This window comes from Heptranchias perlo, chromosome 1 (assembly GCF_035084215.1).
Source record: "Heptranchias perlo isolate sHepPer1 chromosome 1, sHepPer1.hap1, whole genome shotgun sequence".
Taxonomy (NCBI): Eukaryota; Metazoa; Chordata; class Chondrichthyes; order Hexanchiformes; family Hexanchidae; genus Heptranchias; species Heptranchias perlo.
In genome coordinates, this window is record NC_090325.1 from 108975790 (window position 1) to 108997814 (window position 22025).

The window sequence follows — 22025 nt, forward strand, 5'->3', positions numbered from 1 at the left end:
CATACTGATTTACATGGGGAAGCAGGAAACAATTTAGACATTCCACAAGTGGACATGCTGAATCTTGTTGGAGTATAATCCTGAAACTCCGGAGCAAAATGATTATTTTATTTTCAAGCCTGTTGATTGTCGTAACTTGCTTACGCAACACATTGAGAGCAAAAACCCTCTGGCTGACTGGCTAGATAGCGATGGAACTCAAGCAAAAGAGGCCTGGTGAGCACGGAAAGTCAGGTGGAGACCTAGAAATGCTGGATCTCTGCCCCAAACAGGGCCCCTGATGTCCGAGGAAATAGGACCAAGTGGAGGGATTTCCAATGCTGTAAATTACCTTGTCCCTGGCCTCCCTACTACGCACAAAATTTTAATCGGTCTTCTTAAAAAGAGAGCTGACCAGCGGAGGAACCTACAGTTTTGGGTGTTGGGGAGTTTGCTGGTGGCCTCTACCCCAAGTGAGCATCTGGTGCCACATTTCCTATTCCTGTCCTCTAGTAGGGACTTAACCTGTGTGACCACCTGCCGAAGAGATTCACATGTTCTGACTCTGCCCTGATCCTGTATACTCTGGTGGGGTCGGGACTGGAAGTCAGTGGTGCTTTAGGGCTATTTCCCAGGTCATGCCAGACAGTTGATGCAATAGATCTGCTGCTAGCATCTGCTAAAGTGGAGGAAGGGGTTTTAGAGTTAGCATGCAAGTAATTGCTGTTAAGGAAGGTGGTGACACATATATTGCAAGATTCACGAGTTAATGAAACCCATAACCACAATGCAGTGTGAACAGTTACTTGCACAGGTATTAACTTTAGAGGGTGACCTGGTTATTAGTGCCCTACAAAGAAAGGGGATAGCTACTGGTCTCTTACCTTGTCTGCCCTCATCAGGACATTGAACTATTTCCTGCACTGGTCCTCTGTTCTAGGGATGAGAGAATTGGCACTCAGTGGCACTGCCAGCTCCCTCCACATGGTACTCTTCTGAGGTTTCCTCCCATGGCCACCCAGCAGTTTCTATCTTTTTCTGCATTATGCTCAGGAATGTCTGTAGGTGACTCTCAGGAAAATGCTTCACTCTTTTCCACCTCCTTCCAATGCTCTGCTCCTTTTTTCCCATGCACCTCTGGGAGATGGGAAGTGGACATCCTCATTATATATTTTCTTCTCCTCTCTCTCAATATTGCTTCTGGCATCTGGTTATCGAAGCAGGATTTATTTTGCCTCCCAAAGCTCCATTATGCAGAAAACAATTCAGTAAAGAGCTGAACTGGGCTCAATGCAGTAGATCGGGTGTTTAAATGATTGCTGAATGCCTTTAATAATTGATCTATATGCTCCATTGGCTATCCCAGTGAATGTTTCTTATAATATACACCACTTCGCAGGCAAGTGAAACAATAAAATCAGAGGATCATAATCACACTTAATCATATTGGGAAGGTCTGAGCAATGTTTAGTTCATCCTTTCTTAGCACATAAATGTAAAGGTCAACTTTATGAAATCGCCTGAGTCCCTGATATGTGTTCTGAGAGGTGAGCCCTTAGGCAACGACTTACAGAACTTATGGAATCAATGCTTCATCCTGGGGGTGTGTTTTAGTATTTTAGCCCTATAATTTCAGTCCTACTCCCTTGAAAATGAGCTATTTAGCAGTAGAATTTACAATTGTGGAATGAATGGAATTTATGAATGAAATATTGTTTCCATTCAAAAATTCAATTCTCTGCTGAACAAATTGTCTCTTCAAATATGAAGAGGAAAGTGTTCATTTGATTTTTGAACTCTAAATTGGCAGTCTGCACAATTTATGAATAAATGTAACCATTACAAATTTGGTGGGGGGGACCAAAATACTGCAGATGCTGGAAATCTGAAGTAAAAATCTGAAAACGGGTCAGGCAGTATCTCTCCAATGTCAATGGATGTTATTTATATGGACTTCCAGAAGGCATTTGATAAGGTCCCACATAAGAGACTGTTAGCTAAGTTAGAAGCCCATGGAATCGAGGGAAAAGTATGGACTTGGTTAGGAAATTGGCTGAGTGAAAGGTGACAGAGAGTAGGGATAATGGGTAGGTATTCACATTGGCAGGATGTGACTAGTGGAGTCCTTCAGGGATCTGTCTTGGGGCCTCAATTATTCACAATATTTATTAACGACTTAGATGAAGGCATAGAAAGTCTCATATCTAAGTTTGCCGATGACACAAAGATTGGTGGCATTGTAAGCAGTGTAGATGAAAACATAAAATTACAAAGGGATATTGATAGATTAGGTGAATGGGCAAAACTGTGGCAAATGGAATTCAATGTAGACAAATGTGAGGTCATCCACTTTGGATCAAAAAAGGATAGAACAGGGTACTTTCTAAATGGTAAAAAGTTAAAAACTGTGGATGTCCAAAGGGACTTTGGGGTTCAGGTACATTGATCATTGAAGTGTCATGAACAGGTGCAGAAAATAATCAAGAAGGCTAATGGAATGCTGGCCTTTATATCTAGAGGACTGGAGTACAAGGGGGCAGAAGTTATGCTGCAGCTATACAAAACCCTGGTTAGACCGCACCTGGAGTACTGTGAGCAGTTCTGGGCACTGCACCTTCGGAAGGACATATTGGCCTTGGAGGGAGTGCAGCGTAGGTTTACTAGAATGATACCCAGACTTCAAGGGTTAAGTTACGAGGAGAGATTACACAAATTGGGGTTGTATTCTCTAGAGTTTAGAAGGTTAAGGGGTGATCTGATCGAAGTTTATAAGATATTAAGGGGAACGGATAGGGTGGATAGAGAGAAACTATTTCCACTGGTTGGGGATTCTAGGAGTAGGGGGCACTGTCTAAAAATTAGAGCCAGACCTTTCAGGAGTGAGATTAGAAAACATTTCTACACACAAAGGGTGGTAGAAGTTTGGAACTCTCTTCTGCAAACGGCAATTGATACTAGCTCAATTGCTAAATTTAAATCTGAGATAGATAGCTTTTGGCAACCAAAGGTATTAAGGGATATGGGCCAAAGGCAGGTATATGGAGCTAGATCACAGATCAGCCATGATCTTATCAAATGGCGGAGCAGGTACGAGAGGCTGAATGGCCTACTCCTGTTCCTATGTTCCACAGATGCTACCTGACTTGCTGAGTGTTTCCAGCATTTTCTGTTTTACAAATTTGGGACTGCCATAGATACCTTCTTGGGTCCAGTGGCGTTCAGTCACTCCTGGAAATGACCTGAGTGTCTTACACTTATGGAGATTGACTGACATTGCCCTATATCTGCTTAGGTGATAGCAGAACCGGAGGGTGCAACAATAAAAGCCTTTTTTTGCTGAGGACACAAACATAGGAGGTTTGAGGAGGGGCTTTAAAAGAAGATTAATGGAGAAGTTCACATAAGTTAATGGAATGCCTACTGGAGAGAAGGATATTTTGTTTTCAAAGATTTTTTTAAGTTCATTTGACAGCTCTATCTTCAAGCTTATTTTTTGTTAAGGGCTAGAGGCTATTGCATATAAACGGTGATCGCACACTCCCAGACTTGAGCAAGGCTCAAAAGGAGCACAGATCTCAGAATCAGCACTGCTGTCATAAATTTATCTCCAACTTGTGCTTCTTTTGAGCACGGCTCCTTACTGGGAGTGTGGGGTAAAATCATTTTGATCTGAAAGGAATTTGGCAATACGTTCTTTTTATTTTTAGAGAATTTCAGTAATGCTAAACAAACATGCACGATACATCAAATACAAATTTATTTCCAATTTACATTAATGTGTACGTAAAGCACATGACACAAATGATTAATGTCAAATCGCAAAGAAATTATGAGAAATGAGGCTGAGATGTCTATTCCAATAAATGGAATTGTCTTCTGCCTAATTACAACTGCAGGCTGGAGTGTCTGAAAAGTCCACGCATTGCAGGAGGCGAATAGCTCTGCAAGAAAGAAAAAGTAAAAATAACACTTAGAAAATTCACCAGATCAGGCGTTCCCAGTGAGGAGTGGTGCTTGTAGGGAGCACAGGCTGGGAAATCTTGGGCATGCAAACCTTGATTTTCATTCTATTTAAACAGATGCAAAACTTGGACTGTGGGACCACAATTTCCCGAGCAGCACTACTTTCCTGTGTGTCGAATCCGGGAATCAGCCCATTTGTGTCAGCTGCCTTAATCTCCACTCTAGTGCTTACACGGAAAGCACTACAGTTAATTTGGTGACATAGAATTTTCCACTCTGTTAATCTAGTTTTGTTCATGTTTTAGAAGAAAATTAGAAATTGTATGTGATGCTAAAATTCAAATTAACTAGGTTCCAGATTCCCATTGGATTATCCAATATTGGTGTCCTTTACGCCAAAAAGGCTATTGCCAGGTTTTAAGGCAGACTCAAATGGAAGGTCCAACCAGTTCATGTCAGTGTTTACCCTCCACACAAGCAAATATTCCTAATCACATTTATCCACCCTGTTCCCGTATCCCATCAACCCCTTTCTAATTTAAAAATAAAAACAGAAAATGCTGGAGAAGCTCAGTTAAGTCAGGCAGCATCTGTGGAGAAAGAAAGAGAGTTAATGTTTCAGGTCGAAGACCTTTCATCAGAACCAAAAGAGTTAAAGTTTTTAAGCAAGTACAGAGCCAGAGAAAGGGGGGAGGGAGGGGAGGAAAGAACAAAAGGGAAGGTCTCTGATAGGGTGGAGGTCAGGAGTGATTAAATGACAAAAGGGATGATGGTGCAAGGCAAGGAGGGTGGTAATGGGACAAGTAAAGAAACAAAAGGTATGTCAGGAGTAGCTGTAAATGGCAACAGCAGAACCATTACCAGCACTTGCTGTCTGAAAACATGGGAGCAGTGGTTATGATCTGAAATTATTGAAATCAATGTTGAGTCCAGAAGGTTGTAAAGTGCCTAAACAAAAGATGAGGTGCTGTTCCTCGAGCTTACGTTGAGCTTCATTGGAACAGTGTAGGAGGCCGAGGTCAGAGTGGAAGTGGGATGGGGAATTAAAATGGCAAACGAACAGCAGATCAGGGTCATGCTTGCGGACAGAGTGGAGGTGTTCGGCAAAGCGATCACACAGTTCGCGTTTGGTCTCTGCAATGTAGAGGAGACCGCATTATGAGCATCTTGATTGTTGACATAGTTTCTGTCTCAACCACTGGCCCTGGAAGTAAATTCCACAGCCTCTGTGTAAATAACTTTCCCCTTTCTTTGTGTAAGATAATACTGTAGAGAGTAGAAGTAGTTAGCTTATACGAAAAAGTGCACAGTGCACAAGGAGTCAAATAGAAGAATGGAATATAAAAAACCACAAGAACTGGTAGTTCTGCTGATAAGAGATCTCTATTGATCAGGGATCAGATGTCGTTGAGACGGTCAGTCTGTACGAAGCAATTGTCAGCAATGTATGTCCTGTACAAGGTAATTGTCAAATCAAAGAAGTCAAAACATGTCCCTGCCTAGCAATTGACTTTCTATTGTGTAGATGCAAATAGTGTTACTCGAGACCACATGTTTGCCCGGGAAAATATAAGAAGTTTTGACCAGCTCTGTCTTATCAAACAAAGGAAACAAAGATAATTTAGTTAACTGTTGAATTACTTTAAGAGCATTTGACCTTGTTACTTGATAAACAACAAAGATCAATCAAGTACAGCAAATTCACAACTAATTGGGGCAAACAAAGATACAACAACCTTTGTAAGAAACAAACTGTTCAAAGCCAAATCGAGCAAAGATGTGGAGATGCCGGTGATGGACTGGGGTGGACAAATGTAAGGAGTTGTACAACACCAGGTTATAGTCCAACAGCTTTATTTGAAATCACAAGCTTTCGGAGCTTTGCTCCTTCCTCAGGTGAGTGAAGGGTTCCATAAAGGCACCGCATATACAGTCAGAGAACAATGCCTGGTGATTGCAGATAATCTTTTCAACTGCCCGTTATCATACCTCGGCAGAGAGATAATCACAGCAATCAAAGGAGTGGATGGTGTTCAGACAGGTTAGTCAGGGACACATTACATCCAAGAATACTGAATACACAAGGGGTCAGATCACAAAGACAGACAGAGAGAGAGAGAGAGAGAGACCCGAAAGGCAGAGAGAGAGAAAGAGAATGACCAGTTGTATTAAAAACAGATAACTTTTTTTTCGCTGGTGGGGTTACATGTAGCGTGACATGAACCCAAGATCCCAGTTGAGGCCGTCCTCATGGGTGCGAAACTTGGCTATCAATTTCTGCTCGACGATTTTGCGTTGTCTTGTGTCTCGAAGGCCGCCTTGGAGAACACTTACCCGAAGATCGGAGGCTGAATGTCCTTGACTGCTGAAGTTTTCCCCAACTGGGAAGGAACCCTCCTGTCTGGCGGTTGTTGCGTGGTGTCCGTTCATCCGTTGTCGCAGTGTCTGCATGGTCTCGCCAATGTACCATGCTCCGGGGCATCCTGTCCTGCAACGTGTGAGGTAGACAACGTTGGCCGAGTCACAGGAGTATGAACCATGTACCTGGTGGGTGGTGTCCTCTCGTGTGATGGTGGTATCTGTGTTGATGATCTGGCATGTCTTGCAGAGGTTGCCGTGGCAGGGTTGTGTGGTGTCGTGGACGCTGTTCTCCTGAAAGCTGGGTAATATGCTGCGAACGATGGTCTGTTTGAGGTTAGGTGGCTGTTTGAAGGGGAGTAGTGGAGGTGTGGGGATGGCAGAAATGGAGCCCTCGGCTGAGAACTTCGATTTCGTCTGGTTGGAGGGTGTGGTCAAGGACATTCAGCCACCGATCTTCAGGTAAGCGTTCTCCAAGGTGGCCTTCGAGACACACGACAACGCAAAATCGTCGAGCAGAAATTGATCGCCAAGTTCCGCACCCATGAGGATGGCCTCAACTGGGATCTTGGGTTCATGTCACGCTACATGTAACCCCACCAGCGAAAAAAAGTTATCTGTTTTTAATACAACTGGTCATTCTCTCTCTGCCTTTCGGGTCTCTCTCTCTCTCTCTCTCTCTGTCTGTCTTTGTGATCTGACCCCTTGTGTATTCAGTATTCTTGGATGTAATGTGTCCCTGACTAACCTGTCTGAACACCATCCGCTCCTTTGATTGCTGTGATTATCTCTCTGCCGAGGTGTGATAACGGGCAGTTGGAAAGATTATCTGTAATCACCAGGCATTGTTCTCTGACTGTATATGCGGTGCCTTTATGGAACCCTTCACTCACCTGAGGAAGGAGCAAAGCTCCGAAAGCTTGTGATTTCAAATAAAGCTGTTGGACTATAACCTGGTGTTGTACGACTCCTTACAAATCGAGCAAAGACACTCAGTCTGTGCATTTTAGATGAGTTTCAGCAAATGCAAGAGTGGGCGTATTCAACAAAAATATAATGAAAGGTATAAATCAAAAAGCACAAAAGATTCAAATACAAGATCAACCGTGCTGCACTGCTGTCCAGGAGATTTGGAACTGCGTAATACCAACCTTGTATTCTGTCGTTGCTTGAATACTGTGAGCATTGATGATTCTGCTAATGTTATAATAAAGCCTCGTTACACCCACTTGGGACTACCAAGCAAATTACTGGAAGGGTAACCTAGGACTGAGTGCACACAAAATGGGGACCTTATCTCAACAAATTGGCAACTCTGGTGGGACTTGGCAAATAACGAGGCAAACATAACAGAAGCAGAATCCCTTCGGGTTGTAAAGGGTCATAATCTAACTGTTGCAGGAGGAAACTAGTCGAAGAGACTAGGAGCGAAGGCGGAGCGCTACCCTCTGACAATTAGGCAGCATGAGTAATAAAGGGGAATGGGACTGCATCCACCATATGAGGAGAAAGTAAAAGGTGGTGTAGTAAAATTAGGTAAGGAAATGATCCTGGTTTTGTCCAAAGGGGATGAACCGAACCAGGAAGCATGTGCCCGGATATGAGAACAGGTTGGGGCTAAGGAAATGAGCAGAGCATTTGTGCAGATATCCTATGTGGTTCTGCGCAACTAAAAATGAAGTTAGGGTGAAATTTTTAAAAGAGGAAATTATGCAGCTTAAGTGTCAGAGCGACTGCGAGAAAAAGGAATTACAGCAGTCAATTGAGAGTTTTTGCTTGCGAATTACTGAGTTAATTGCTATGTTAGGAAATCAATCAGCGCCAGTGAACTTAGCAGCTGCGCAAGGGTCGGAACAAGCAGCACAGGAGTGTGAGAGAAAGAAGCGAAAAAATGTAGAAAAGTTCAAACAGCAGTTAGAGGATGCAAGAAGAGCACTGAGGGAAGAGCCAGAAGGGAATAAGGAGATGGGTAAACCTGACCATTGACAGTGTCAGAAGCAGATACGAGCGCTCAGGAGTCAGTTAGGGCAGAGAACGGCTGTGGTAGAAGCAGTGACCCGGGGAAATTGTGGTTTTGGAAATGATGAGGGTGATGAGATTAATGAGGGAGTGTTGGAGGATGTGACGTATCATTACAATGATGATGATCCTCCCAAGAGAACACAACAAATGAAGGAAACATACAAGTTTAAGAAAGGATCTTTCCTACACGAGATTTTAAATTGGGGCAAATTTGGTTTAAGTACCTAACTCTGAAATTTAAAATTGACCTGGGAGAAAAAGGATAAGTTAGTTTTGATGGAATACAAGAGAGGGGGAAATATCCTGTTCCTTTACTACGGTTAAATGTGTCTGTGATGTTTGCTTAAGCTCCGCCCTTACACAGAGCTAAAGCAGTTTAAGTCTGTGTTGTCCATGTGCTGTCTGACATTTGGTTTCTGTGTGTGTGTGTGTATGTGTGTGTGTGTGTGTGTGTGCAAGCTTGTGTTGTTTTTAAGATATCAAGTCCTTCGGTTCTTGAGTTTGAACTGAATTGGAATCATTTTCTGAGTTCATAACCAATTCAAGGAATCAATATTTTAAGGTTTACGAGTGTGTGAATATAGTTGTCAACAGTATGTTAATTTTGATTTGATTCAGTGCCTTCAAAATCTTTGAGGTGATTGTTTAAAATTATTAAAATGCAATAGTGGTCAGGAGACTACCTACACTCTTTGATTTTGTGATTGACTGTGGTGGAAAACAAAAATGACCTGAGCCCAAAATAGAAATGATTTAACAAAATTTGGGTTTTTAATCTAAATTGCACAAGTTCAGGAGAAACCACCTCTTCTGAATTAAAATTGGACAAATTAATTGCATTATTGGCTACTCAGCAATTAAGTGGAGCCGATCTTCCTCAGATCCATTCGGTCCAGGCCTCAGCGCTAGCACTGCAGGGCGAGCCAACTCATCCGGGCTCACAGTGACGGGGTTCTGGCCCCCATAATTATCCAGTAGTAAGGTTCCAGAGGACACGTGACAATCGGCCTTTCGGCACTGCAGTGATCAAAGGGGGCCCACTGCAGATGTTATTCATGGACACTGGTTCTAATGTCACTGTCTTACATACCTTACACCCCTCTGACTTTGCAGGAACCACAGGGGTTATTCATTCACTGCAAGGCTTTAACGGCTCTGTACAGGAATCTATGCAATTGACTCAGATCTACCGTGCTGTGCTGCCGTCCAGGAGACTTGGAACCGGTTAATACCAACCTCATATTCCGTTATTGTTGCTTAAATACTGTGTGTATTGATGATTCTGCTGATGTTATAATAAAGCCTTGTTATACCCAATTGGGACTGCCAAGCGAATTATTGGAAGGCTAACCTAGGGCTGAGTGCACACAAAAAAGGGACCCTATCTCAACATGCAGTTCTAAATCTCTTACAGTAGAATATAAATAAAGGATGTCATGATCAAACTGAACAGTTCTCTGATCAGGCTACACCTTGAATACTGCATCCAGTTCCGGTCCCAAGAAACAAGAGAGACATTCAAGCACTGGAGGCAGTGCAGAGAGGAGCCACAAGGGTGATCCTCAGGGTCAGGGGTCTAAGTTATGAGGAAGACTGGATAGACTTGGGCTTTTTAACCGAAGTATGTAAGATTGTTACGGCTATAGAAAAGGTGAACTCAGAATATTACTTTAAATTAAACTGTGGGAGTGGAACAAGGGGACACAAGTTCAAACTAATAAAAAGTAATTTTAGGACTGATATCAGGAAATTCTTCTTCAGACAAAGCGTGATCAATGTGTGGAATAAATTTCCGGATATAGAATGGTAATGGAGTCAAAACCCCTGGAATTATATAAGAAGCAATTAGATGATACAATGGAGGGCGATAGGATCTTTCTGGATGGATGAATTAAGATGGGCCAAATGGTCTTCTTGATGTGTAAGTATCTTGTGATGAACAGTCAGCAGGACATGACTAACTGCAAGCATTCTGGGGAAGGGGAGGTTAGAAATTACTTTGTTTACCCATCTGGAAGATCTATGCCCTGTCCCCAGGACCGCTGCAGATTCACAGGAAATTGAGGGGGGAATCTGGTAGCGCTCCCTTCTGCTTCATTTTTATACCTACCATGATCCTGCACTTACTACTATCAAGCTCCGGCCCCTCCTATAAGGAGATCAGGCATGTTGGGGTACTGTGTAACTTTTAAAAGATTGGACAGTAGATTGTCCGAGTCCTTGCCTGTGATGAGTTATCTAGCAAGCTGTGAGTTTGCATTGGAAAATTATGGGCTAATAGCTGCAATTTTCCATCCATTGAATTCAATGGAAGAAAATGTGTGTTCTGAAGTGCACTCGTATCTCGCCATGGGCTATCACTCGAACAATCTACCCTCAGAGTAAAGAAGGTAAGTGTATTCACCTTTTCTCAGGAGATTGGAGATTAACAAAAGAGAGTGTGCAGCAGCTGCTGAAGCATCGATTCATTCACCATACATTCTAGTGTTTGCTTAACATGAACGATGAGATAAAAGGAATGTTTTGTTCATCATTTTAAAAACATTTACTGTATTATCTCAGATTATTTTGTTGAAAAATCATTGAACCCATCAAAACCCACATTGCTATTCCAGTTCTGCTAAACACGGAACTGTCTGGGAAAAATGATCCAACCGTGGCTAACTAGAGAAGTTAAGGATAGTATTAGATTAAAAGACGAGACTTACAATGTTACCAAAAAGAGTAGTAAGCCTGCGGATTGGGAAGGTTTTAGAAATCAGCAAAGGATGACCAAGAAATTGATAAAGAGGGAGAAAAATGAATATGAGGATTGGTTAACAGACAGGAAATAGAGAGTAGGAATAAACGAGTCATTTTCAGGTCGGCAGGTTGTAACTAGTGGGGTGCCGCAAGGATCAGTGCTTGGGCCTCAGCTATTTACAATCTATATTAATGACTTAGAAGAGGGGACCAAGTGTAATGTATCCAAGTTTGCTGACTATACAAAGCTAGGTGGGAAAGTAAGCTGCGAGGAGGATGCAAAGAGGCTGCAAAGGGATATGGACAGTTTAAGTGAGTGGGCAAGAAGGTGGCAGATGGAGTATAATGTGGGGAAATGTGAGGTTATTCACTTTGATAGGAAGAATAGAAAAGCAGAATTTTTTTTTTAAAAGGTGAGAGACTAAGAAATGTTGGTCTTCAGAGGGATTTGGGTGTCCTTGTACATGAATCACAGAAAGTTAACATGCAGGTACAGCAAGCAATTAGGAAGGCAAATGGTATGTTAGCCTTTATTGCAATGGGGTTGGAGTATAAGAGTAAGGTGGACTTGCTGCAATTATATAAGGCTCTGGTGAGACCACACCTGGAGTACTGTGTACAGTTTTGGTCTCCTTACCTAAGGAAGGATATACTTGTCTTAGAGGTGGTGCAATGAAGGCTCACTAGATTGATTCCTGGGATGAGAGGGTTATCCCATGAGGCGAGGTTGAGCACAATGGTCCTATACTCTCTGGAGTTTAGAAGAATGAGAGGTGATCTCATTGAAATGCATAAAATTCTGAGAGGGCTTGACAGGCTGGATGCTGAGAGGCTGTTTTCCCCGGCTGGAGAGTCTAGAACTAGAGATCATAATCTCAAGATAAGGGGTTGGCCAATTAAGACTGAGATGAGGAAAGGTTTCTTCATTCAGAGGGTTGTGAATCTTTGGAATTCTCTACCCCAGAGGGCTGTGGGTACTCAGTCATTGAGTATATTCAAGACTGAGATAGATAGATAGATTTTTGGACTCGAAGGGAATCAAGGGATATGGGGATAGGATGGGAAAGTGGAGTTGAGGTAGAAGATCAGCCATGATCTTATTGAATGGCGGAGCAGGCTTGAGGGGCCGTATGGTTGACTCCTGCTCCTATTTCTCATGGTTTTATGTTCTGATCAAAAGCTGACCAACTCCAGTCGCACAATTTGCAGTGTTACATGTGCCAATATGTTGTACACGTAGTTCCAGCTCACAAACATGGGCAATTAGTTTATGTACAGATAAGAAAAAAGAATTCTTGTAGTTACCCAGGTGAGGATAATGTGATTATTTTCTAATTTCCACACCAACATTTCTATAGCCTTTCTGAACGGGAGAATCAATTTAATCAGTTGGTATTGAATTGAGGGCGGTTTTGCGCTCACGAGGATGATGGTTAAAACTAGCAAACAGATTTCTCACAAAACCTGTACAGCCAACTAAGGAATGAAACTTTCATTCCATCAGTTTGGGCTGGATGACTTGTATTTAATGGTGTTCACATTCCTTAAGTTTAGCATCAGTGCGTGGCCAAAACCACTTCACACCAATGCTAAACTTGGGGTGTAAATTGGGTGTGAAGGCTCTAACTGACTCCAAAGTGAAGTGTAGTGAGACTCCCTCCTGCAGGGAGTCTGACTTCACTTTGTTCTAGTGTCAGGTCAGAACCTGAAACTGGATTCAGGCTGCAGTTGTGCCATTTGTTATATATTAAAAATGGTAAATGGCTGCAACAGGCCATAGGTATTGCACCTGTAGGTGGTGCTGTGAGGGTCCAAAGGGGTTCAATTAATATTATGTGAAAGCCCCATTGGACTGAACCGTCCCTTAATGGCCACCTTCAACAACAACTTTTTGTGCAAAGGTTCATGCTTTGAACCTAAAATAGTAATTGAAAATAACTCCTACATAATACTCACTCAAAACTGAACTGTATTGATAGGACAAATATGAAAATCCCTGCCTGTTGGCCAGTTTTTTGACAGTAGCAGAAAACTTGATCACAAGTTTCCTTCATAAGGAAAACCTCGCTTAATGTTAACTGCTAGGTAAAAGTAGCATATATGGAAGTCTGTGTCTGTAACTATCCAATCATCACTATGAACACCATATCAGAGGCCCACAAGAAGAGCCCACCAGTGAACTTTCCAAGAGGTGCTGCATCTGAAGTCGGAAGCGAGAAATCTTATCTCCCCGATTGGAACAAAAACTGCAAGTGTCTTCACAGCAAAACAAATTGGCAGAAATATGAACTATGCCCCCTTCCAGTGAGAAGAAATTCGGCCCTGGAAACTACCCATCCCCAAATATTGAGAAGAAAATCTGGTCAGGAACCCCTCCTACTGGCCAGAAAATTGCACCTAGGACTCCCCTCCACTGAGAGTCAGGTCAGAACTGGACCTGTTCCTCCCTGGATAGGGATAATAATTTTCGCCAGCACTAAGCAGGAAAATTGGCCATCTGAGCAGGAAGAGGGCCTGCTCGCTGGCCACTCTGGTGAGTGTCTCTGCCTTTGCTCCCTGCGCTCATTTCCCTTCCGTTATTTCTCCTCTCCTCCACCACTTCTTCCCTGTCCTCCCACTCAACTTCCTCCCTTCCCGGTCATTCTTTGCTAACCACCTCCCCATCTTTCTTTCCCTCCCCTCTCTATATCTCCCCATTTCCTTCCCCCAACCTTCTCCTCCACCACCCAGTTCTCCCTTTTGTCACATTTTTCCCCTTCGCTTCTCTCCAACCCATCTATCTCTCCATCTTCAATCTACCTCCTCTCTTCTCTCTCCCTCTCCTTTCTTTTCGCCTCCACTCCCTCTCATATCAGACTCATCCTCCCTGTCTCACCTGTGTCCAGTCATCCCCCCACCCTCTAACCCTGATTGACCTGAATACTGCACTCCCCATGCACAATGCCACGGGAGATCAACTAGTGGACAACATTTTCTAAAACCCTCCACCACCAGCACTGAGTGGGCGGCTTATCAAAACTTGCAATGTGCTTCCTGGGACATTCTGTCCATTCAAACCGCTTTGCATTGATGCTACAGTTGTACTGCAAATGCTAGAAAACAGTGCCATCAGGGTGGGCTGGTGGCAGCTAGGTTTTTGCACCGCCACGGCAAGCTTTATTTCTTTCCTAGTTCGCTTCACCTTTCTTGGGAAGTGGGCAATGCTGGTAAATCTGCATTCATTGCCACGCCTCGATCCTCTGAGAAGGTGGTGGTGGGCCTTCTCCTTGAACTGCTGCAGTCCTTGTGATGAAGGTATTCCCACAATGGTGTCAGGCAGGGAATTTCAGGATTTTGACCCAGTGAAGATAAAGGAATGGTGGTATAGGTCCAAGTCAGGATAGAATGTGACTTGGGAGGGGAAAAGTGGAGGTGATGGTGTTTGCACAACATTGCTGACCTTGTTTTTCTTGGTGGTAGAGGTTGCAGGGAAAAGAGGTGCTGTCAAAGTAACTTTGATGTGTTATCCTGTAGATTTTACATACCGTAGCCGCAGAGTGCTGGTGGTGGAGAGGGTGGATACTGAGTCCAGTGGCAGGGGCGCCAATGAGAAAATCTGCTTTGTCCTGGATGGTGTTGAGCTTCTTGAGTGTTGTTGCGGCTGCACCTATCCAGGCGAGTGAGTATTCCATCACACTCCTGACTTGAGCCTTGTTGATGGTGGAGAGGCTTTGAGGGGTCAGGAGATTAGTCACAGTACACCCAGCTTCTGCTCTGCAGTTGTAGCCACGTTGTTGATATGCCTGGTCCAGTAAAGTTTTTGGTCAATGAGGACTCCCAGGATGCTGATAGCGAGAGATTCGGTGATGGTGGTGCACTGAAGGATGGGACAGTGGCTAGGCCTTTTCTTCTTGGAGATGGTCATTGGCTGGCATTTATGTGATGCACATTATCTTCCACTTGCCAGCCCAAGTCTTGCTGTAGATTGGCGTGGACTCCTTCATTATTGGAGGAGGTGTGAATAGAGCTGAACACTGTTGCAATTGTTAGTGAACAGCTGCATTCCGGATTCCAGACCTCATGATAGTGGAAAAGTCATTGATGAAGCAACTGAAGATGGTTGTGCCAAGAATGTTACCCTGAGGAACTCCAGTAGACGTTTCCTGGGTTGCAATATTTGGTCTCCAACAACCACAGCCATCTTTCTTTCTGTGTGTCAGGTATGATTCTAGCCACTGGAGGATTTTTCCATTGGCTCCCATTGAATTCAGGGCTATTTGGTGCTATACTCAGACGAATGCTGCCTTGATATTGAGGGCAGATACTCACATCTCCTCTGGTATTCAGTTCTTGCGTTCATGTCTGGATCAAGGCTTTAAAGAGGTCAACAGCTGAGTTGCTCTGGCAGAATCAGAACTAATAGTGAACAGTTATTGGTAAGTGTCATCTGATGTTACTATTGATTACTTCTTTCATCACCCTGCTGATGAGAGAGAGGAAACTAATAGGGTGGTAATTGGCTGGGTTAGATTTTTCCTGTTTTTTGTTGATACAATGTGGTACATCCTTCGTTAGATGTCGGTGTCATAGCTATATTGGAACAGTTTGGCTGGGGACAGCTAGTCCTGGTGCACAAGCCTTCAGCAATATAACCAGAATGTTATCAGGGCCCATAGCCTTTGCTGCGTCCAGTGCACTCAACTCTGACTACACTTCAAAAAATAATTTATTGGTCATGAAGTGCCTTGGAATGTCTTGAAGAGGTGATAAGGTGCTATATAAATACAAGTTAATTCTTTGCAATATTAAAAACATTCTTTTTAGCTTAGATTGAGATATGTAGAGATTACAACACAGAAGCAGGCCATTCAGCGCAAACAGTCCGTGTTGGCATTTACCCTCCATGAGACAAATAGTTTGAATCACATTTACCCACCCCGTTTCCATATCTCTTCAACCCCTTTTCCTTTATGCACCTATCCAATCTAATCTTGAATGTTGACATAGTTTCTGCCTCAATCATTAACCCTGGAAATGAATTCCATAATCTTGCAACTCTCTGTGTGAAGAAATTTCTCCTGCCTTATGGCCCCACCTTATTGACCCCTCAACTACTGAAAAACAGTCTGCTTCTATCTACCTTGTTCGATCCTTTCACAATTTTAAATACTTCTATTATATCGTCCTATAATCTGTTTTGCTGTAATGAAAAAGACCCAATTTTTCAAGCCTTTCTTTATGGTTGTAGTTCTTCATAACAGGCAGCATCCCAGTAAATCTGTATTGTGCCATCTCTAAAGCCTCAATATCCTTCCTATAGTGTGGAGCCCAATACTGTACACAGTGTTCTAACTGAGGTCTTAAGGTTTTATATCGGCTCATCATTACCTCTTGGCTTTTATATTCTATACCTCTTGAGATAAAACTTAGAATTCTATGAGCTTTTTTCAGAACCTTACCAACCTGAGGTGCTGCCTTTAGCGTTCTGTGAACCTGTATTCCTAAGTCCCTCTGCTTTTGTACAGCACTGAGCTAATTTCCATTCAGAATATAACTACTGCTGTTATTTTTTTTACCAAAATGCATCACTTCACACTTACTGACATTGAATTCCATCTTCCACTTTTCAGTTAATTCCCTCATCTTATCAATGTCCCTTTGCAATTTCCTTTGGTCTTCTAAAGAATTAACGTTCTCTCCGATTTTTAAGTATAAATTTAAATCTAAAGAAAAACTATAATAATTGTGAAATTTGCCGTTTTCAGAATTATCCTTTCTGCAGCAGGTGATTTTTAAAAAATAAATTGTTCAATTTTGAAGTGTTTAGTCTAGAAATTCCAGCCCTCCCGGGGGGAGGGGAATCCAAGCAGAATTGTGGTGGAACCTGGTTACACTGGGTTTCCATTACATCTAACTTACCCTGAAAATTTCAGAGGCACTCGCATATTCTGCCTGACACACTTATGCATCAGCAGCACTTTGAGGGTGTGTCTGGAGGTATTCTCAGGATCCCCTGGGAATTCCATCCGTTGCACCCTTCTTAGTCGAGTGGATCCCATACCTACTGAGAGCAGACATAAATTCCATTGTGGGCCAGCAAAAGGCCTGGAGATGAAATTCTGCAACGGTAACCATTCCAGAGGAATCCAGAAGGATCGATTACCTTCAGAATGTTGCCCAAACTCCCTTGAGGGGACATAAGATTATTTTACTTATCTTTTCCTACTTATCTTTTCCTTCAGCCCAATAAGAGCCTAGGGCTCCCTCCCTTACAGCAGCTGTATCTACTCCAGGATTCTGGTGGCACAGCAGGACGGGTGCCTCTGTTGCGTCTCACGGGCATGGGTCACCCACCCTGATTATTCAAATAACCCCCACCCCAAGATTTGGGCTGCCGGCCTGGTGAGGTCTAAGCAGTCGATAGAAATTCTTTCCTGCCACACTTCTGCCCCCTCTTGACAGTCCTGCTCTGCCCTCTCTTAAGAGGACTTATTTTAAATAGGATAGGAATTGATCTATGTTAAATGGACCATAATATGCTTTTCTAATATGACACTTATCAATCACTAGTTCAATAAAAGTGAACAGGTTTACTGGGAGCGCAAACTAGCTAAAGCTGCCACTGTTGACAGTAATAATAACGTACCTGTAATTGTCAATGCAAGTGTAGTTGAAATCTTGTTTTCTTAGGGTGTCTTCAAACTCTTTAACAGTGCCAGTCTCACATGACTCTCTATCAGAAAGAGTAAATATTCACACAAATTTAACAATGAATAATAGAAGGAACTTGAATTTGGATTTGATTAAAAAAAGAACGTCCCCATTGTACACCAAAGGCTAGATTTTTTGGAGTCCTTTGTGATGAGATACCTTGCTTGCCTCAAGCATGTATTGGAAAACTGTGGCAGTGCTTACTCTATTTTCTGATACACACTCGTGGTGGGCAAAATATCTCGCCATGAGAATCTACCCTCATATAACAAAGTAAAACAAGTGAAATGGGCAGACACTAGATTTAATTAGGTTATTTAAACTGTGATCACAGAATTAGAAGACACAAATACCAAAACAACAATGTTAGAGAGTAGAAAAAATTACTTTCCTATCCATAACATATAAATATGTGGAACAGGCTCCCATCAAAAGCAGTTAACACCGTGTCAATCATCCAACTCCTTTTAAAAGCGGGTAACTCGCTGGTTGGAAGCAAGGTTCCAAATTAAAGTTTTTTTATTTTTATATTTTTTTGAATCTGTGTCCTCTAGTTCAACAGTCAACAGCCCACTTTAAATATTCTGCTTTCATCAGCGTTCTCTCTCTAAAAAGAAAAAGAACTTGGATTTATATAGTGCCTTTCACGACTTCAGGATGTCCCGAAGTGCTTTATAGCTAATGAAGTATTTTTGAAGTGTAGTCACTGTTGTAATGTAGGAAACACTTGTGCACATCAAGTGTTATAAATTGGATAGCCAGGTGGTGAAGGATAGAATACTAGAGCCTGGTCTTCAGTTGCTTCCAAGCCTTTATTCACAGAGCTCCACATTTACACCCACACCATACCAGAGATAAGCTCTCTTATAAATGGATGCAAGAGTCCCCAATTGATACGCACAACCCGGATACAATTAACAGCAAGGTCCTACAAACAGCAACGTGATAATGACCAGATCATCGGTTTTAGGTGAGGGATAAATATTGGCCAGGACACTGAGGAGAACTTCCTTGCTCTTCTTCAAAATAGTGCCATGGGATCTTTCACGTCCACTTGAGGGGGCAGACGGGGCCTTTGTTTAACATCTCATCTGAAAGACAGCAACTCTGACAGTGCAGCACTCCTTCAGTACTGCGCTGAAGTGTCAGCCTACATTATGTGCTAAGTCTCGATCAGAACAATTAAATATTTACATATATTTAACAATAAATAATAGAAGGAACTTGAATTTAGACTTGATTGGAAAAATGCTTCCCCACTATACACCAGTGAGTAGACTTTCTGAGTCTTTGCCTGTGATGAGATGAGTGCTTTGGAAAATCCCGGGCAGTGCACACGATTTTCCGATACACATTCACATTTTACAGACTAGCAATTTGATCGCACCGTGCCCGTTTTTCAGGTGCTAAACTGCCTCCTTAGTCTCCGATATTGCGGGCAGGAAGCGCTCGCACATTTCCAGCTGGAAGTGAGCCGCCCGCCATATTGGTTTGGGTTTCTCCGTTGGCGTCAGGATCACCGCCAGAAGTATTTAAAGTGATCAATAACTTATTTCAATTAGGGTCCTGAGCTTCTTGCAGGAACCTTTTCCGATTTTGGAATGCCCCAGCGGCTGACTCGCCAAGTGCTAAACTCGTCTAGCAACACGTGGCGCTAACCGCCAGAAAGGACCCCTCGCAGCACTATTTAAAGGGATCATGCAAATCTTATAGGTTAGTGGCTGGTTTGCCATTTCAAGCTGCTTGTTAACTTCTGGGCATTTCTTGGTGTGTTTTATCACTCTGGAAAGTTCACTTTGTCTGCACAGAACAAGATTTTGCTGGTGTCGTATTGTGGCTTGCTGACGCATAAATAGTTTGACTGCAGTCATGGGTGGTCTCAAAGAGCTGCCTTTGGGGCTGGAGAACGAGGAGGAGCAGCAAGGAAGACAGCAGCGAGCGGGAGAAGCTGCCTAAAAAAAGGGGAGGAGGAGGAGGGCACGTCTCCTATATTAGCTTAATGCAGCTGGCTGCGCACCCAAGTGATGATAATGAGCAGACAGCATGAATATAATGTGGTGCCTGAGACAACTCTAACAGGCCTGCCTCCTGCCCGCTCATTTTCAGGCCGGAATTTACTGGCAAAATAACGGCAATTTAAAGGCACACATCGTTATTAGTGTGTCAATAATCCTGCAATTTGTGGTGAGGTAGAGATACCCTGTGAGTTGCGAATCGCCACAAATTGCTGGAAGATTTGCTGTTAGCCTCATGAAAATGGAATCTCGCCATCAACCTCCTGACGAATTTCAAGAAATTGCTGGATTTGTGCCATAAATATGAATTAAACTTGCCGCAGAAAGTTAGGGCTGGTATTTCGCGATATAAGGATTCTTTTAATGACAAGACTTATGTTCATGTAATGCCACTCAACCGCAGAGGCCCAGAAAAAGGTCAATTGAAACTGGAGTCTCATTCCTGTAGGTAGTAAATCGAGAGGTTTTTTAAATGTAATTTTTTTTTCTTACTTTTCCTTTCTGTCTCTTTTTCCTCTCTTAATCCGATCTTTCTTTTCCTCTCTTTATTTCTCTTGCTGTATCTAATTTGACTTTAATTCACCCTATTCCCTTCTCCGGCATTCGCTCTGTTTCGTTATCCTTAAATTTCATTGGTTATGGAGAAAGACTATTAGTCCCCTCGTTCTCCAAGGTCCCAGATGCCTCATTATCAATTCCCACTTCCAGAAATTTGCGGCGCAAAAGATTTTCGAGCTGAAGGGTGAGGAAAAAAAATCCAACTCACAGGGCACACTGCGAGATGCCCCGCTCCAGCAAATTCTGGCCCATTGTCCCATGAGTCACTGCCCAGAATTTAGTCCCAGGTTCATTCTAGTTTATCTTCTATGAATGCTTTCTAATGGATAAATAAATTTGCAACATAGGGTGTACAAAATTCCACACTATATTCCAAATGTGTCCTCACCAGTGATCTATACCAGTTTAGGACAACTTCTTCCAACTTATAGTCAAATACACTCAAGATAGATTCTAATATTTGATCAGCTTTGTTGATAATAGCTTCACATTACCTGGAAGCTTATGGTGAAAGATCAATAATCACACCCAAAACCTGTTCTATAAAAAATAAATATAAAACCAAACATGTTCATCTTTTTCACTTATGCCTCCAGTGTACATGCTGCACGACAGTTTTTCAAACCCAATTCATAGGCTGGCTGGAGCCTTCAGTATGTTTGCTGTTAACCCTTCAGGGTGTAATTGTGACAATGGCTAGAATGTGTCATTGCAAAGTACTTTTTTATATTGTGATCCCTTCTATCCTTAATACATTAGTGCCTTGACTGAGTCAGTTGCAGCAAATTAATTATTTCCTCCATATGAATGCTGTGTTTGCATTTATATCCAGTGTGCACATTTTGGATACTACATAAATGTTTACAACCTCGGCGTTCTATTTGACACTGAGCTGAGTTTCCAACCCCATATCTTTTCCATCACAAAGACCGCCTACTTCCCTCTCCTTAATAGTGCCCGTCTCCACCCCTGTTTTAGCTTATCTGCTGCTAAAATCCTCATCCATAATTTTGTTACCTCCAGACTCGACTATTCTAATGCTCTCCTGGCATCTTCCACCCTCCATAAACTTGAGCTCATACAAGCACTGCTGCCCGTATCCAAACCTGCAACAAGGCCCGCTCACCCATCACCCTTGTGCTCGCTGACTTACACTGGCTCCTGGTCCACCAACGCATTGAATTTAAAATTCTCATCCTTGTGTTCAAATCCCTCCATGGCCTCACTCCTCCCTATCTCTGTAACCTCCTACAACCCTCCAAGAACTCTGCATTATTCCAACTCTGGCCTCTTGTGCATCCCCTACTCACTTTGCCGCACCATCGATGGCTGTGCCTTCAGTCATCTAGGCCCTATGCTCTGCTCTGGACGTCCCTCTATAAATCTCTCTGCCTCTTCACCTCTCACCCCTCCTTTAAGATGCTCCTTAAAATCTACCTCTTTGACCAAGCTTTTGCTCACCTGTTCAAATGTTTCCTTCTTTGGCTCGGTGTCAGTTTTTGTCTGATTACACATTGGGGTGTTTTCCTAAGTTAATGGCATCATATAAATGCAAGTTGTTATTGTAATACGATGCAAGGGTAAGAGGATTTGCTGCATGTATTGCATTACATTGTGGGTGAAACTCATCTGTATTTGTGCATGATTCCTCCACATCAATAGACAGACTAATCTTAACTGACACACCCTGAAGGTATT

General features: G+C 42.8%; 1 protein-coding gene across 1 annotated transcript in view; it reads right to left on the bottom strand.

Annotated features, from left to right (window-relative positions):
- Nucleotides 1-3666: 3666 nt before the first annotated feature.
- The window catches only part of LOC137338672 (ADP-ribosyl cyclase/cyclic ADP-ribose hydrolase 2-like), a 48100-nt gene continuing 29741 nt past the window's right edge, over nucleotides 3667-22025 (bottom strand). The window contains exons 7-8 of the mRNA XM_068001839.1: nucleotides 17690-17776; nucleotides 3667-3920 (exon numbers count right to left, since the gene is read on the bottom strand). Coding sequence (XP_067857940.1) covers nucleotides 3860-3920; nucleotides 17690-17776 — 148 coding nt within the window. The 3' untranslated portion in view covers nucleotides 3667-3859. The remainder of the gene's footprint in view (nucleotides 3921-17689; nucleotides 17777-22025) is intronic.